The sequence below is a fragment of the Natator depressus genome, chromosome 5, assembly GCF_965152275.1.
Source record: "Natator depressus isolate rNatDep1 chromosome 5, rNatDep2.hap1, whole genome shotgun sequence".
Lineage (NCBI taxonomy): Eukaryota > Metazoa > Chordata > Testudines > Cheloniidae > Natator > Natator depressus.
The window spans coordinates 28,824,760-28,838,034 of NC_134238.1; the positions used below are offsets into that span (position 1 = coordinate 28,824,760).

Here is a 13,275-nt window from a genome sequence, read left to right on the forward strand (position 1 = left end):
TCTTCACAGCTGAGAATGTGAGGGAGATTCCCAAACTTGAGCCATTCTTTTTAGGTGACAAATCTGAGGAACTGTCCCAGTTTGAGGAGTTATTAGAGGAGGTTTTGGAACAAATTGATAAACTAAACAGTAATAAGTCACCAGGATCAGATGGTATTCATCCAAGAGTTCTGAAAGAACTCAAATGTGAAATTGCAGAACTACTAACTGTAGTCTGTAACCTAATCATTTAAATCAGCTTCTGTACCAAATCACTAGAGGATAGCTAATGTGATGCCAATTTTTAAAAAGGGCTCCAGAGGTGATCCCAGCAATTACAGGCCAGTAAGCCCTGACTTCAGTACTGGGCAAACTGATTGAAACTATAGTAAAGAACAGAATTGTCAGACACATAGATGAACATAATTTGTTGGGGAAGAGTCAACATGGTTTTTGTAAAGGGAAATCATGCCTCACCAATCTACTCAATTCTTTGAGGGGGCCAACAAGCATGTGAACAAGGGGGATCCAGTGGACATAGTGTACTTAGATTTTCAGAAAGCTTTTGACAAGGTCCCTCATCAAAGGCTCTTAAGCAAAGTAAGCTGTCATGGGATAAGAGGGATAGTCCTCTCATGGATTGGTAACTAGTTAAAAGATAGGAAACAAAGAGTAGGAATAAATGGTCAGTTTTCAGAATGGAGAGAGGTAAATAGTGGTGTCCCCCAGGGGTCTGTACTGGGCCCAGTCCTATTCAACATATTCATAAATGATCTGGAAAAAGGAGTAAAGAGTGAGGTGGCAAAATTTTTAGATGATACAAAATTGCTCAAGATAGTTAAGTCCCAGGCAGACCGCGAAGGGCTACAAAACTGCATGACTGGGCAACAAAATGGCAGATGAAATTCAATGTTGATAAATGCAAAGTAATGTACATTGGAAAACATAATCCCAACTATATACATATATTTAAATATATTTTATATATTTATATATATATAAAATGATGGGATCTAAATTGGCAGTTACCATTCAAGGAAGATCTTGGAGTCATTGTGGATTGGTCTCTGAAAACATCCACTCAATGTGCAGCAGCAGTCAAAAAAGTGAACAGAATATTGGGAATCATTAAGAAAGGGATAGATAATGAGACAGAAAATAGCATATTGCCTCTATATAAATCCATGGTACGCCCACATCTTGAATAGTGCATGCAGGTGTGGTTGTCCTATCTCAAAAAAGATATATTGGAACTGGAAAAGGCTCAGAAAAGGGCAACAAAAATTATTAGGGGTATGGAATGGGTGCTGGATGAGGAGAGATTAATAAGACTGGGAATTTTCAGCTTGGAAAAGAGACGACTAAGGGGGGATATGATAGACGTCTGTAAAATCATGACCAGTGTGGAGAAAGTAAATACGGAAGTGTTATTTACTCCTTCTCATAACACAAGAACTAGGGGTCACCAAATGAAATTAATAGGCAGCAGGTTTAAAACTAACAAAAGGAAGTATTTTTTCACACAACGAACAGTCTACCTGTGGAACTCCTTGTCAGAGGATGTTGTGAAGGCCAAGACTATATATAACAGGATTCAACGAAGAACTAGATAAATTCATGGAGGAAAGGTCCACCAATGTCTATTAGCCAGGATGGACAGGGATGGTGTCCCTAGCCTCTGTTTGCCAGAACCTGGGACTGGGCGACAGGGGATGGATCACTTGGTGATGACCTGTTCTGTACATTCCATCTTGGACACTTGGCATTGGCCACTGTCGGAAGACATGACAGTGGGCTAGATGGACCTTAGGTCTGACCCAGTATGGCCGTTCTTATGTTCTTATCACACTCACCTCCCAACACATACTTGTATTGTTGTTGTTGTTGTTACTTGATACTTCTTTCAAAGTGTGTTGTTTTAGTTTTTTGACTGGTCTATGCATTTCATAATTTTTATTTTTCTCTTACACATAAATTTAATTCTTTGAGTAGTGAGTTCTAAAATGCCTAACCTGTTATGGCTGGAGTAATTATCCCTTTGGTAACTTTTAAAAAAATATATATTATATCTAGGTTTTTTGTTTCTAGTGGTGGTGCACATCCGCACATTACCTCGATATGGTGCACATAGCAAAATTCATTCCACACATGGATGGAAAAAATTAGAGGGAACACTGGAAGTATCTACTCCGAATATTCAAGTGAGATCTGTGAAAAGTTGCTTAAATTGTTCCTCCAAAGATGTAATCCCTCAATAGTGAGAAGCGAAGATATTAAACACACAGTGACTGAAGTCCAGGAATTTTGCCAAACGTGCCTGGGACAAGAGTCAACGGGGCCAATTTCTAGCACTTTCCAGACATCCCAGGAAAAACAGTGGGAACAAATGCATGTGCATATAGACATCACAGTGCAAGTCTATATGCTGAATTGGGGAATAGGTCTAAGAATCTTTTGCTTCAAAAAAGTAAAACACAAGCCTTCACTGCTTGAGTTAAAAAAAGCCTCCTTTAACTGTCACTACTAGAAAGCAGTGATGATACATATGCTGACTAGCTAGTATATTAATGGTCACTAATGATCGAAACTCATAGTGACTGAAAATATGTCAGTAATAAAAAAGGCAAAACAACATAAATATTTACAAGTAACATTGCACCAGTGTTCTGGATTTAGTATTGAATCAAATGAAGTATGTTAAATCAGTTATAAACAATTTCCAAAAGTTAAGTATGTTAATGATTTTACCTGCATTAATCAGGTCTGGATCTACCTCGTTTTCAAGTGGATAAGGACCCTGATAACAAAACACAGTCTCAATATTTATTGACGATCCAGAATTACACAGTATTTTCCTTTATTAATTCTAATGTTGTGACTCAAAACAAATACATCATACATTTGGATTTTTCTGTGTGTTACACCTCTTTTATTTAGTATGTGCACTGAAACATACACTAGTCCATGAACAGAGACTGTATGGTAAAGACACTGCTGAAGGCTATTATAATTATTAAACGTATATAGTTTTCCTTGAAGCTACAGAATTCTTAAAGTTACAGGCATCCAGGTTCAATTTAAGAAAACATCACTATAGTAAAATATGCATACGTATTATGTTAGTTTAAAATTATGTATGATGTCACAACTAAAAACCTCGTATAGAGCTTGATCCTGCAAGGTGCTGAGCATTCTGGCACCAATACAGCAAAGCCCTCTGCCAAAGTATATGCTTAACTTTAAGCTTGTAATCTGTCCCATAACTCCAACGGGACTACTGACATATCTCTCAAGTAAGTATGTGCTTTAAATACATTCCTGGGCTTAAGCAAGAATACACAGCACCTTGCAACATGGCAGCTCTTTGAGCTCAAAGTGTAAACAGCTTGTGAAAAAAACAACAAATTAATTTAAGTGCATTACATAAGCCTTCACTGACTCTATACTTACCAAGCCCAGGACTCCATTTTCACTCTGCAGGTGAACTGAAATGTCTGGACTGATGAAGTTGCTGGCCAACAGTGGAATTCCTATGCCCAGATTAGCTGAAGTAAATTGGTCAGGGCACAACTAGATTATAATTACCGTAGATGAGTAAATTAACAAAATTATATTTGTGCTGTGATCACACACCCTCCTATTTTTTTTTTTTTATAAACTGTTTGGCTTTTCAAATATAGGCCTCAAAAGTTATGCTGAATTATTTTGTCATTTGGACTGCCTAGTTGCCTTCTCTCAGATGCTAACCCATTAATATAACTGTCCAAGCAAGCTTCATTTCATACAGAGGGTGCTTACAATTTTCAGGAAAGATCAATTAATCACTTGACTGCCAATGAACATTCCAGTTATACCCAGGTAGAACATCTCCTACTGTATGCCCTAACATTCCATCTATTTCAACAGGATGTTAATATAACGACAGCCACAGGTGCTGTAGTGGACAGTGAAGATGGTAACAAACGTGTGCCAGGAATAACAGCTGCAGCTGCTATTTTATCACAGCAAATCCCATTTCTTTAACCTACAACATAGTTGGAGGATACCGTACATGCCGTCTTCAAACTCTAAAGCTGCTCGTCTGATGATCCGCTCTCTCACATTATCTCCTTCCTTCTTTTGTTTGGCTTTTGAGTCTTCGGGCTTTCGGATGGATAATCGCTACAAAGTAAGACATTGCAAAAACAAACTGTGGTGTTAAGATTCCCGTTCTGCAAGACATAAATGTCAGGCTCAAGGGTTCAGTGAGACTTTATGCAAAAGTCCTTTAGAATATTGTAGGGATGGAACCAATTTTGGCTCTAGAGGAAGTACTGCCAAAAAAAAAAAAACGATAGAATTTAACAACAAATGAAATCCTTTCTATATGAATTTTTTCAGTAGCCTACAGAACTTATTAGACAATATTATCCCTGCAATGGAATTTGATAACTTGGCTTTACTATTCTATAAAAGTTATCATGGTTTTAAATTCTATAAGCCTTTTCCGCAGGGGATGGTTTGCTGTCAAGAACAGCACTATTCTTCTGAGAAAGTGTCTGTCAAAAATATATTTTCTGTAATTTTGTCCATTACCTTTTCCATATTTCAAGACAGTAGGTTTATGTGGGCAGAAGGGATTTTCACTGATGGAACAGAAGCCTTTAGTGGGAACATAGTTGTTAAATAAAATCCATGTTTAAATTAAAACATTTATTTTGAATGTAATTTAATTTCATTTTAAAAAAGCTTTCTTTTTAACCTTGGGCTGCTTCCCCTACAATGGTGGAGCATTTCATTGCTGCCTTTGAATCCCAAACTCATTATTTCACTTCCTGCAGGAAATGAAAGTGTTCACAGATCGGCTTCTGCCTTGTGTTGGAGGATTCTTCCATGGAAAAAGGAACGCATGATGGAAAGTACACCAAAGGCATTCCCGCTAGAGGGATCAGATCAGAATCCAATTAGGCAGGAGCAAACTGTACATCTAAAGACAGTAAATGTATGACAAGCTAGCTTCTATTTATTCCTCTCCTTCCTCCCGCTCTGCACCCCACCACCACAAAATGGTATAGGAGTAGGACTATCATTTCTGTAACATGATTAGAACAACAACATGCCTTCCTTTTCCTAGCACTCTAACTAAAGCTGGTTTATATGGGTATCCTTTCCAAACATTCCACTGGGAACTGTAATATGCCTGATCCAATTTATGCTCAAAATGTAGTAAGTAAAGCTGGCAGAGCTGGCTCCTACACAAACCACTGTCCATACTGCCAGTCAAGGTGGCATGTTGGGATGAGGAGGGATCATGATATAGAAGGGGTAGGGTGGAGCGCCATGCCTCAAATTTTATTTTATAGGCTCTGTGTAAGGCAGTAAATAAATAACTTCGTAATTTCATTGCTATATTTTTATTTGATGAGATGCATCACTGCTAGGGTTACAAAACTCAATGTACTCATATTTATCCCTGCTGCAACTCTATTGTATATTATATAAAAACATTTTAAAAGGTGATAAAAAATGGGGTAAGTGGTATGACATGAGGCCTTGTTGTTAAAGTTCTGGCTTAATCTCCTGGTCCTAGGAGGACCCCCACTGTAGTGGGCAAATCAGAGAAGAAAGCCAAGCAGTATTTGTATGTAGGTGCTACACTGGAAAGAAGGGGCAAGCCTCTGAAGCCAAACTGAAATGACAACAGCATTTTAAGCAAAGCAAAATCAATACATTTTGAGAAAGATAAATGCTTGTGAGCGGATGTAATAGACCATGTCTTAAAAGGCGGGAACGGGGTATTAGCTGCTGTCTAATACAAAGTGCCCATAGACTAAGAGCTTTGGCACATCTGGCTCCAGTCAGATACCTAGTGACACACCAAGTTTGTGCAGAATAAACTGGTGGCTAAGCAAGCTGTGATTTATCATCCTACTTGGGGTGCACAAGAAGGTTTACCCCAGGGAGAGTTTACTCAAGTAAAGGGCCTTATGGCTTTCCAGGCCTGTGGGATTTTATGGTGGTCACTGAAGTTTGATTTATAGCAGAACAGTCTCAGGAGGACAACTGTTTAATAACAAAAATGGGCAGAAGTCAGCATAACCTTTTTTCCCTTCATATTTCCCACTCCCACTAAAATAACCATCAAATATAGCCAAAAAAGTTATTTCTGACTGCAAAGAAATATTAAAGGTGTGTCAGAACATACTGCAAGATTGCTGGCCCATAAAACTTCTAACTGTACTTCCAGAGAGCTGTCATGCCACAAAGTTGAACCCAGAGACATTGCTCCTGGGAGGGGACACGACAGAACCAAAGCAGGGACAATTTCTTCCAGGTTGGTTCTAAGTGTAGCAATGAAATAGCTGCTTTCTTTGCAGTCAGCTAAAAGGCTACCACCATATTCATTAATATTAATTGTAACTTTTTAAATAGATACTGACAATCAAAGGTCTTCCAGTTCTGTAGAGGAATGCAATTAAGTAACAGTTTCTGTTAAAAACAAAAAACAAAAACACCTCCAGGACACACTGCCACATAAATATGAATATAGGACCAAATTTTCTCTTCTGGGCCCAGTCTGTACCACCTGCATAGCACGAAGGGGCTGGAACTGGCCCTTGCTGCCAAGCCTCCCAGTGGGAGATAACTCTCACCTGCTGTAAAGTTGGCAGAGCCGGCTCTTACACCAACCACTGTCCATGCTGCCAGTCAAGGTGGCATATTGGGAAGAGGAGGGATCATGATATAGAAGGGGTAGGGTGGAGCGCGATGCCTCAAATTTTAAGCTGGTATAAGGTTTCTTAGGGACCATAACCAACTGCCCTAAATTAGACAAGTCCAGGGGCTCCTCTATCTTATGCAGTGACTGGAAGCAGTTACTGAAGCTTGACAATTGGGGATCCATAACCATTCCCTCCCCATCTCCTGCACTAGCTGGAACTTGACACAGCAGAGAATCCACCTCATAATATTTTATCACGGCTACAGTTTAATGGTCAAGCAGAAATTCTGTGATTTATAAAATTTATTCTGGGTCAACCTACATAGTGGCTAAGAAGCTGAACTACTTACTTCAATTCTCTTTTCATATTTCTCTCCCTTTATGAGACGATGGACATAGATCTTTGGAATGTGAATATCTTCCGGGGCAAATGATCCTATATCAACAATTTCTTCTACCTGCAGAGAGGAAAAGGAAGAGTGAATATACTCTGTTGAACCAGAATACTCTCTCAAGACATGAAAGACTTATGAGAGATTTAGTGATGAAACTTCCAGATACTCAAAGCAGAGTAGCTCAGATCTACCCAAGAAAAGACAGATTGGGCCAAAATAGTGGAATGGCCTCAAAATAAGCGTGTCTAAAATTGCATGCCTACTTCTTACACATGGAGGGAACTCCAAAATTTTGGGGAAAGGATATTTCCACATGCATTTCTGAATAATTATGTTTCTAGCTGCCCAGTTTGCACACACAAATATCTCCTGCACATCCACATGAGAGTTCTTTGCACATACAAAATAATAAGCACAAAATGGAGGGAAACAAAATTTTGGTAGCAAAAGGGGTACAAAGTGTACAATTTTAGGCATATAAATCTGGAGATCAGGGAGACCACTTTGAAAGTATTTCAAGATGTGCTTTTTTGTAGGACAGTCACTAGAATGCAAGGCTGTACAAAACAAGACAGAATATTTACTATGACATGCTGTAGTTCAAAAATGTTAAATTTCAAGTTCTAAGAACATATGCAATGTTCATGATGTTAGAAATTCTGTATTCAAAAGGAAATGAAATCATATCAGAGCTAGTCTCCCGAGAACACGTTACAATAGCAACATTAAACTCAATATAAAGATATCTAAAACAAGTCTAAGGATTCCTAAACAATAAAGGCTTATGCAACAGGATACATCAAGGGAGTTATACCATCTACCTAATCTTTATGTTGAATAAATCTCAGAGCACTGTCATCACAAATGAAGAAACATTAAATTACTTTAAATCCAGGTTAGCATGCATAATTCTCAGATGAAACAAATCCATGTGCTGTATCTGTTGTCTCTGTAAAATCTCATCAATAATAAAATTCATATGGCACCTGTCATACAACCTTTACCCTAATATTCCTTATAGGGTGCCAATAAAAGGCTAAACAAACTAATAATAAAAAGTAGCCGAGAGAAAGAGAAAATAAAAAGGTACAGATAAGGGAGAGAGGGTATGTTTTCAGATGATCTTTAATTCTTTTCAAAGACCTGATGAGACAGGAAAACACAACACTGTTCATATGGCAAGAGCTCTAGAGGAAAAGGTTCTGGCACAAACGGTGGCAAAACTGTGTGAAGTGACCAGTGCAAGACATTTAGAGGAGCAATGACAGGAAAAGAGGAAGAAAAGTTCATAAGGTAGGGTGGGCCAAGTCAATTTAATGTTTTAAAAATAAAAAGATTTTATCAGGAACAAAATGGTGCAACAGAATCCATGCATTATCTTGCTAAATCATTGGTCACATTGTCATCTATATTATGAGATGGCAGAATACCTCTGCGATCAAAAATAGGATAAGATGGAAAAATCCTGAAGAACACAGATGAAGATTCTCTGTCAGAACAGCAGCTACTTTAAGAATCCTGGAACAAAATCAAAAAGGAGGAAAAACAGAAGAGAATTGCACAGACAGTTCAATGTAACTATACATAAAACAGATCATCTGGTACTGTCATAAATATAAAGGGAAGGGTAACCACCTTTCTGTATACAGTGCTATAAAATCCCTCCTGGCCAGAGGCAACATCCTGTTACCTGTAAAGGGTTAAGAAGCTCAGCTAACCTGGCTGGCACCTGACCCAAAGGACCAATAAGGGAACAAGATACTTTCAAATCTTGTGGGGGGGGGGGAGGCTTTTGTTTGTGCTCTCTGTTTACGTTTGTTCTCTCTTGGGACTGAGAGAGGCCAGACAGAAATCCATCTTCTCCAACCCATCCTAATCCAAGTCTCCAATATTGCAACCAGTATAGGGAAGCCAGGCAAGGCGGATTAGTTTATCTTTTGTTTTATGTGAATTTTTACCCTGTGTTAAGAAGGAGGTTTATTCCTGTTTTCTGTAACTTTAAGGTTTTGCCCAGAGCGGGATCCTCTGTGTTTTGAATCTGAATACCCTGAAAAATATTTTCCGTCCTGATTTTACAGAGGTGATTCTTTTACCTTTTCTTTAATTAAAATTCTTCTTTTAAGAACCTGATTGATTTTTCTTTGTTCTTAAGATCCAAGGGTTTGGGTCTGTGTTCACCTGTCGAAATTGGTGAGGATTATTATCAAGCCTTCCCAAGGAAAGGGGGTGTAGGGCGGGGGGGGGGGTGGGGGTGGATATTTTGGGGAAAGACATCTCCAAGCGGTCTCTTTCCCTGTTCTTTGTTTAAAATGCTTGGTGGTGGCAGCATACTGTTCAAGGCCAAGGCAAAGTTTGTACCTTGAGGAAGTTTTTAACCTAAGCTGGTAAGAATAAGCTTAGGGGGTCTTTCATGCGGGTCCCCACATCTGTACCCTAGAGTTCAGAGTGGGGAAGGAACCCTGACAGCTACCATCTAGAATCTGAGTCCTACTTTTCTCATTACTATTTGTCTTTACTTATTAGGTGAAAAAGTGGGCCCAAGAAATATTAATCACTATTGATTCAAACTGCTTTTATCCACTCTTATTAAAGGTTAGAATTATTGAACCAAAGTTTTTGTTGGCATAACTCTCTTGACTTCAATGGAGTTATGCTAGCGGAGAATGTGACCCATTGTATTCTTAAAAAGAAAAAAGAAAAGGAGTACTTGTGGCACCTTAGAGACTAACCAGTTTATTTGAGCATGAGCTTTCGTGAGCTACAGCTCACTTCATCGGATGCATAGCATATTGTGGAAACTGCAGAAGACATTATATACACACAGAGACCATGAAACAAAACTTCGTCCCACCCCACTGTCCTGCTCGTAACAGCTTATCTAAATTGATCATCAAGGCTGGAAATGGCCCTCCTTGATGATCAATTTAGATAAGCTGTTACGAGCAGGACAGTGGGGTGGGACGAAGTTTTGTTTCATGGTCTCTGTGTGTATATAAATGTCTTCTGCAGTTTCCACAATATGCTATGCATCCGATGAAGTGAGCTGTAGCTCACGAAAGCTCATGCTCAAATAAACTGGTTAGTCTCTAAGGTGCCACAAGTACTCCTTTTCTTTTTACGAATACAGACTAACACGGCTGTTACTCTGAAACCTGTCATTGTATTCTTCTTCCTCAGAAGACCTAAAATAAAGTGATTTCTCTAGAGATACCATCTATTGTTATCTATCTCCCCCCACTACTACCCTTATTATTTGGCATTTATTTTTATCCCATATTTCTTTTGATGCAGCTGTCAACATAGCACAAGAATCATCAACATTATTTTATGTATGTATTGCCATAAATGTGTGTGACATGTAGACAATAAAACGAACATGTTTGCCCTGAAGAACTTAAGATCAAAGATCCCATTCCTTCAAATGGATTCACCGACAGATTCATGCCCATGCTTGTGTTTCTTTGTGAGTCTAGCCCTCACATGTCTACATTATCCATTTTCTTAAAACTTCCCATTAGTGTAAGCAATGATGACAGCACAAATGTAGACTAGCTTTTCCACCATCATGTCATCTAACTGCTCAGAGCAGGCTACAGTTTATTTTAAGGCTTTACTTCATCAGATATTAGAAATCACAGGAAACCAAAAGGTTATCAATCTTAGCTATACAGATGCTCCCTGGGTTACACAAGACCCGACTTACGCAAATCAGCATTTACGGAAAAAGTTCCGTAAGCTAGAAATAGGAGGTAGGTTTTTTTAGGGTTTTTTTTTTCATAATGGTCGAGTATATGTTTCCGACTTACGGAAAATTCGAGTTACGCAAGGCGTTCCGGAACGAAACGATTGCGTAAGTCGGGGAGCGTCTGTACAGTAAAATCTGAGGAGTAACTTCAATCCTGAAGATGGCAGATGGGCTTGGTCCATTTTAGGAGGCCTTCAATTTGTGGTTTAAAGACCCTAAAATTGGGATATTATCGTATCTCCTTTCTGTTAAATAGGCATCTTTGTGCCTGTTAGATATGACCACACAGACCCCTGCTTGGGTTCAGATTGAACAAGACTTGAAATAATCTGTCTCCCTTTCATGCACTGTAGGATCAAATTATTATAGATTTGATGGCTCCAAAGTGCCCACAATAACAGCTGTGAGACAAGCTTGGCTAGAAAGTTCTGCTTCCATCCATTCTTCCAGGTACAGGCAGTCCTATGGAGCAATCCCATCCTTAAACTCAGTGGCAAAACCATGATGTGGACGGCTTGGTGGATAAAGTAATTATGACTGTGTCACAACTAACTGACAATCACGAATTTAAACCATCTGCAGATCTTCAGCAACAATTTGTCTTGCCCTTCTCTGAAGCAGGGGCATATCTCCAGTTAAAGCATTTACTTACTAATATATTTGGACTGGGTGTATTGAGAGCTCCAGAACCTCCAAAAATTTATTATTTTGGAGGAAATTTCAGGGATTTCCTCAACCACTGGTATCCTTTTATGATCTGCTGGGCCAAAAAACTCTGCCAAAGATTGATAATTTTAAAGTTGCTTGAAACAGATTTGGATACCCAGCTATCTCTGATCCAATGGAATATAACTGTAGCTTATGTTAAAAAAGCTACTATAGACCTGAAGCTATAGCTTATTCATCAAAAGATGAACAAGCTATAGCTTGTCCATAGGCTAACAGTAATGGGCCTCATAAATGCTGACCATTGTGGGAAATTAACTCCCGTAGTGCTACATTATCTCATATGACTTACAAGTGTTCCTGTATCAAGAATTCTTGGTATGACGTGGGTTGAAGGACCAATTTTGTATTGGATGCTAAATTGGAGTCCTTCCCCTTAAATTTCATTTTGGGATATATTCCTTATACCTGGAGATTACTAAGTAACAAAGATGCGTGGTTCCCATGTGCAACTTCAGTCTTTAAAAAAATAATCCCGCAAAAATGGAAAAGTTGATCCCCACCAAATATTGATTCCTGGCTCAGTGATATGGCTGATCTTGCCAATAGTAAATGACTGGCATTCCACAGAAAGGGACTGCTCAAAAAATTCAAAGCAATTTAGGCTGCCTTTTTAGAGGCATATGATTCACATAGATGCTGAAGATAGATATGTTGTGTCCCATTTACTGTGTGCGTGTGTTATGATTAATCTGGTATTTCATTATATTTGTTGTATTTGGAAAAATTAGTAATAGGTCTGTCAAGAGATTAAAACAATTGTGATTAATCACACTGAAACAATAACAGAATACCATTTATTTAAATATTTTTGGATGTTTTCTAAATCTTCACATATGTTGATTTCAATTACAACACAGAATGCAAAGTGTACAGTGGTCACTTCATATCTATTTTTGATTGCAATGTCACCTGAAAGTAATAACAGGTGTTCGCATGGCACTGCTGTAGCCGGCGTCACAAGATATTTACGTGCCAGATGTACTAAAGATTCATATGTCCCTTCAGGCTTCCATCATCATTCCAGAGGACATGCATCCATGCTGATGACAGGTTCTGCTCAATAACGATCTAAGGCAGTGCGGACCGATGCACATTCATTTTAATTATCTGAGTCAGATGCCATCAGCAGAAGGTTGATTTTCATTTTTGATGGTCTGGATTCTGTAGTTTCCACACTGGAGTGTTGCTCTTTTAAGACTTCTGAAAGCATGCTCAACACCTTGTCCCGCTCAGATTTTGGAAGGCACCTCAGATTCTTAAATCTTGGGTCAAGTGCTGTACCTATCTTTAGAAATTTCACATTGGTACCTTCTTTGCATTTTGTCAAATCTGCAGTGAAAGTGTTCTTAAAATGAACAACATGTGCTGGGTCATCATCCAAGACTGCTATAATATGAAATGCATGGGAGAAGGTCGGTAAAACAGAGCAGGAGACATACTATTCTCCCCCAAGGCGTTCAGTCAAAATTTAATTAATGCATTATTTTTTTAACAAGCGTTATCAGCACGGAATCATGGCCTCTGGAATGGTAGCCGAAGCATGAAGGGGCACAGGAATGTTTTGCATATCTGGCATGTAAATACCTTGCATGCTGGCCATAAAAGTGCCATGCGAAAGCCTCTTCTCACTTTCAGGTGACATTGTAAATAAGAAGCCAGCAGCATTATCTCCCGTAAATGTAAACAAACTTGTTTGTCTTAGCGATTGGCTGAACAAGAAGTAAGAC

General features: G+C 38.8%; 1 protein-coding gene and 1 long non-coding RNA gene across 2 annotated transcripts in view; one reads left to right on the top strand and one right to left on the bottom strand.

The window, feature by feature from the left end:
• LOC141987299 (uncharacterized) overlaps positions 1–4,276 on the top strand; it is a 94,991-nt gene extending 90,715 nt beyond the window's left edge. Inside the window, exon 3 of the long non-coding RNA XR_012639489.1 lies at positions 3,886–4,276. This is a non-coding gene — a long non-coding RNA (uncharacterized LOC141987299). The remainder of the gene's footprint in view (positions 1–3,885) is intronic.
• OXCT1 (3-oxoacid CoA-transferase 1) overlaps positions 1–13,275 on the bottom strand; it is a 125,413-nt gene that overhangs the window by 44,832 nt on the left and 67,306 nt on the right. Inside the window, exons 8-11 of the mRNA XM_074952509.1 lie at positions 7,030–7,137; positions 4,026–4,140; positions 3,430–3,524; positions 2,728–2,776 (exon numbers count right to left, since the gene is read on the bottom strand). Of these exons, the coding sequence (XP_074808610.1) occupies positions 2,728–2,776; positions 3,430–3,524; positions 4,026–4,140; positions 7,030–7,137 (367 nt within the window). The remainder of the gene's footprint in view (positions 1–2,727; positions 2,777–3,429; positions 3,525–4,025; positions 4,141–7,029; positions 7,138–13,275) is intronic.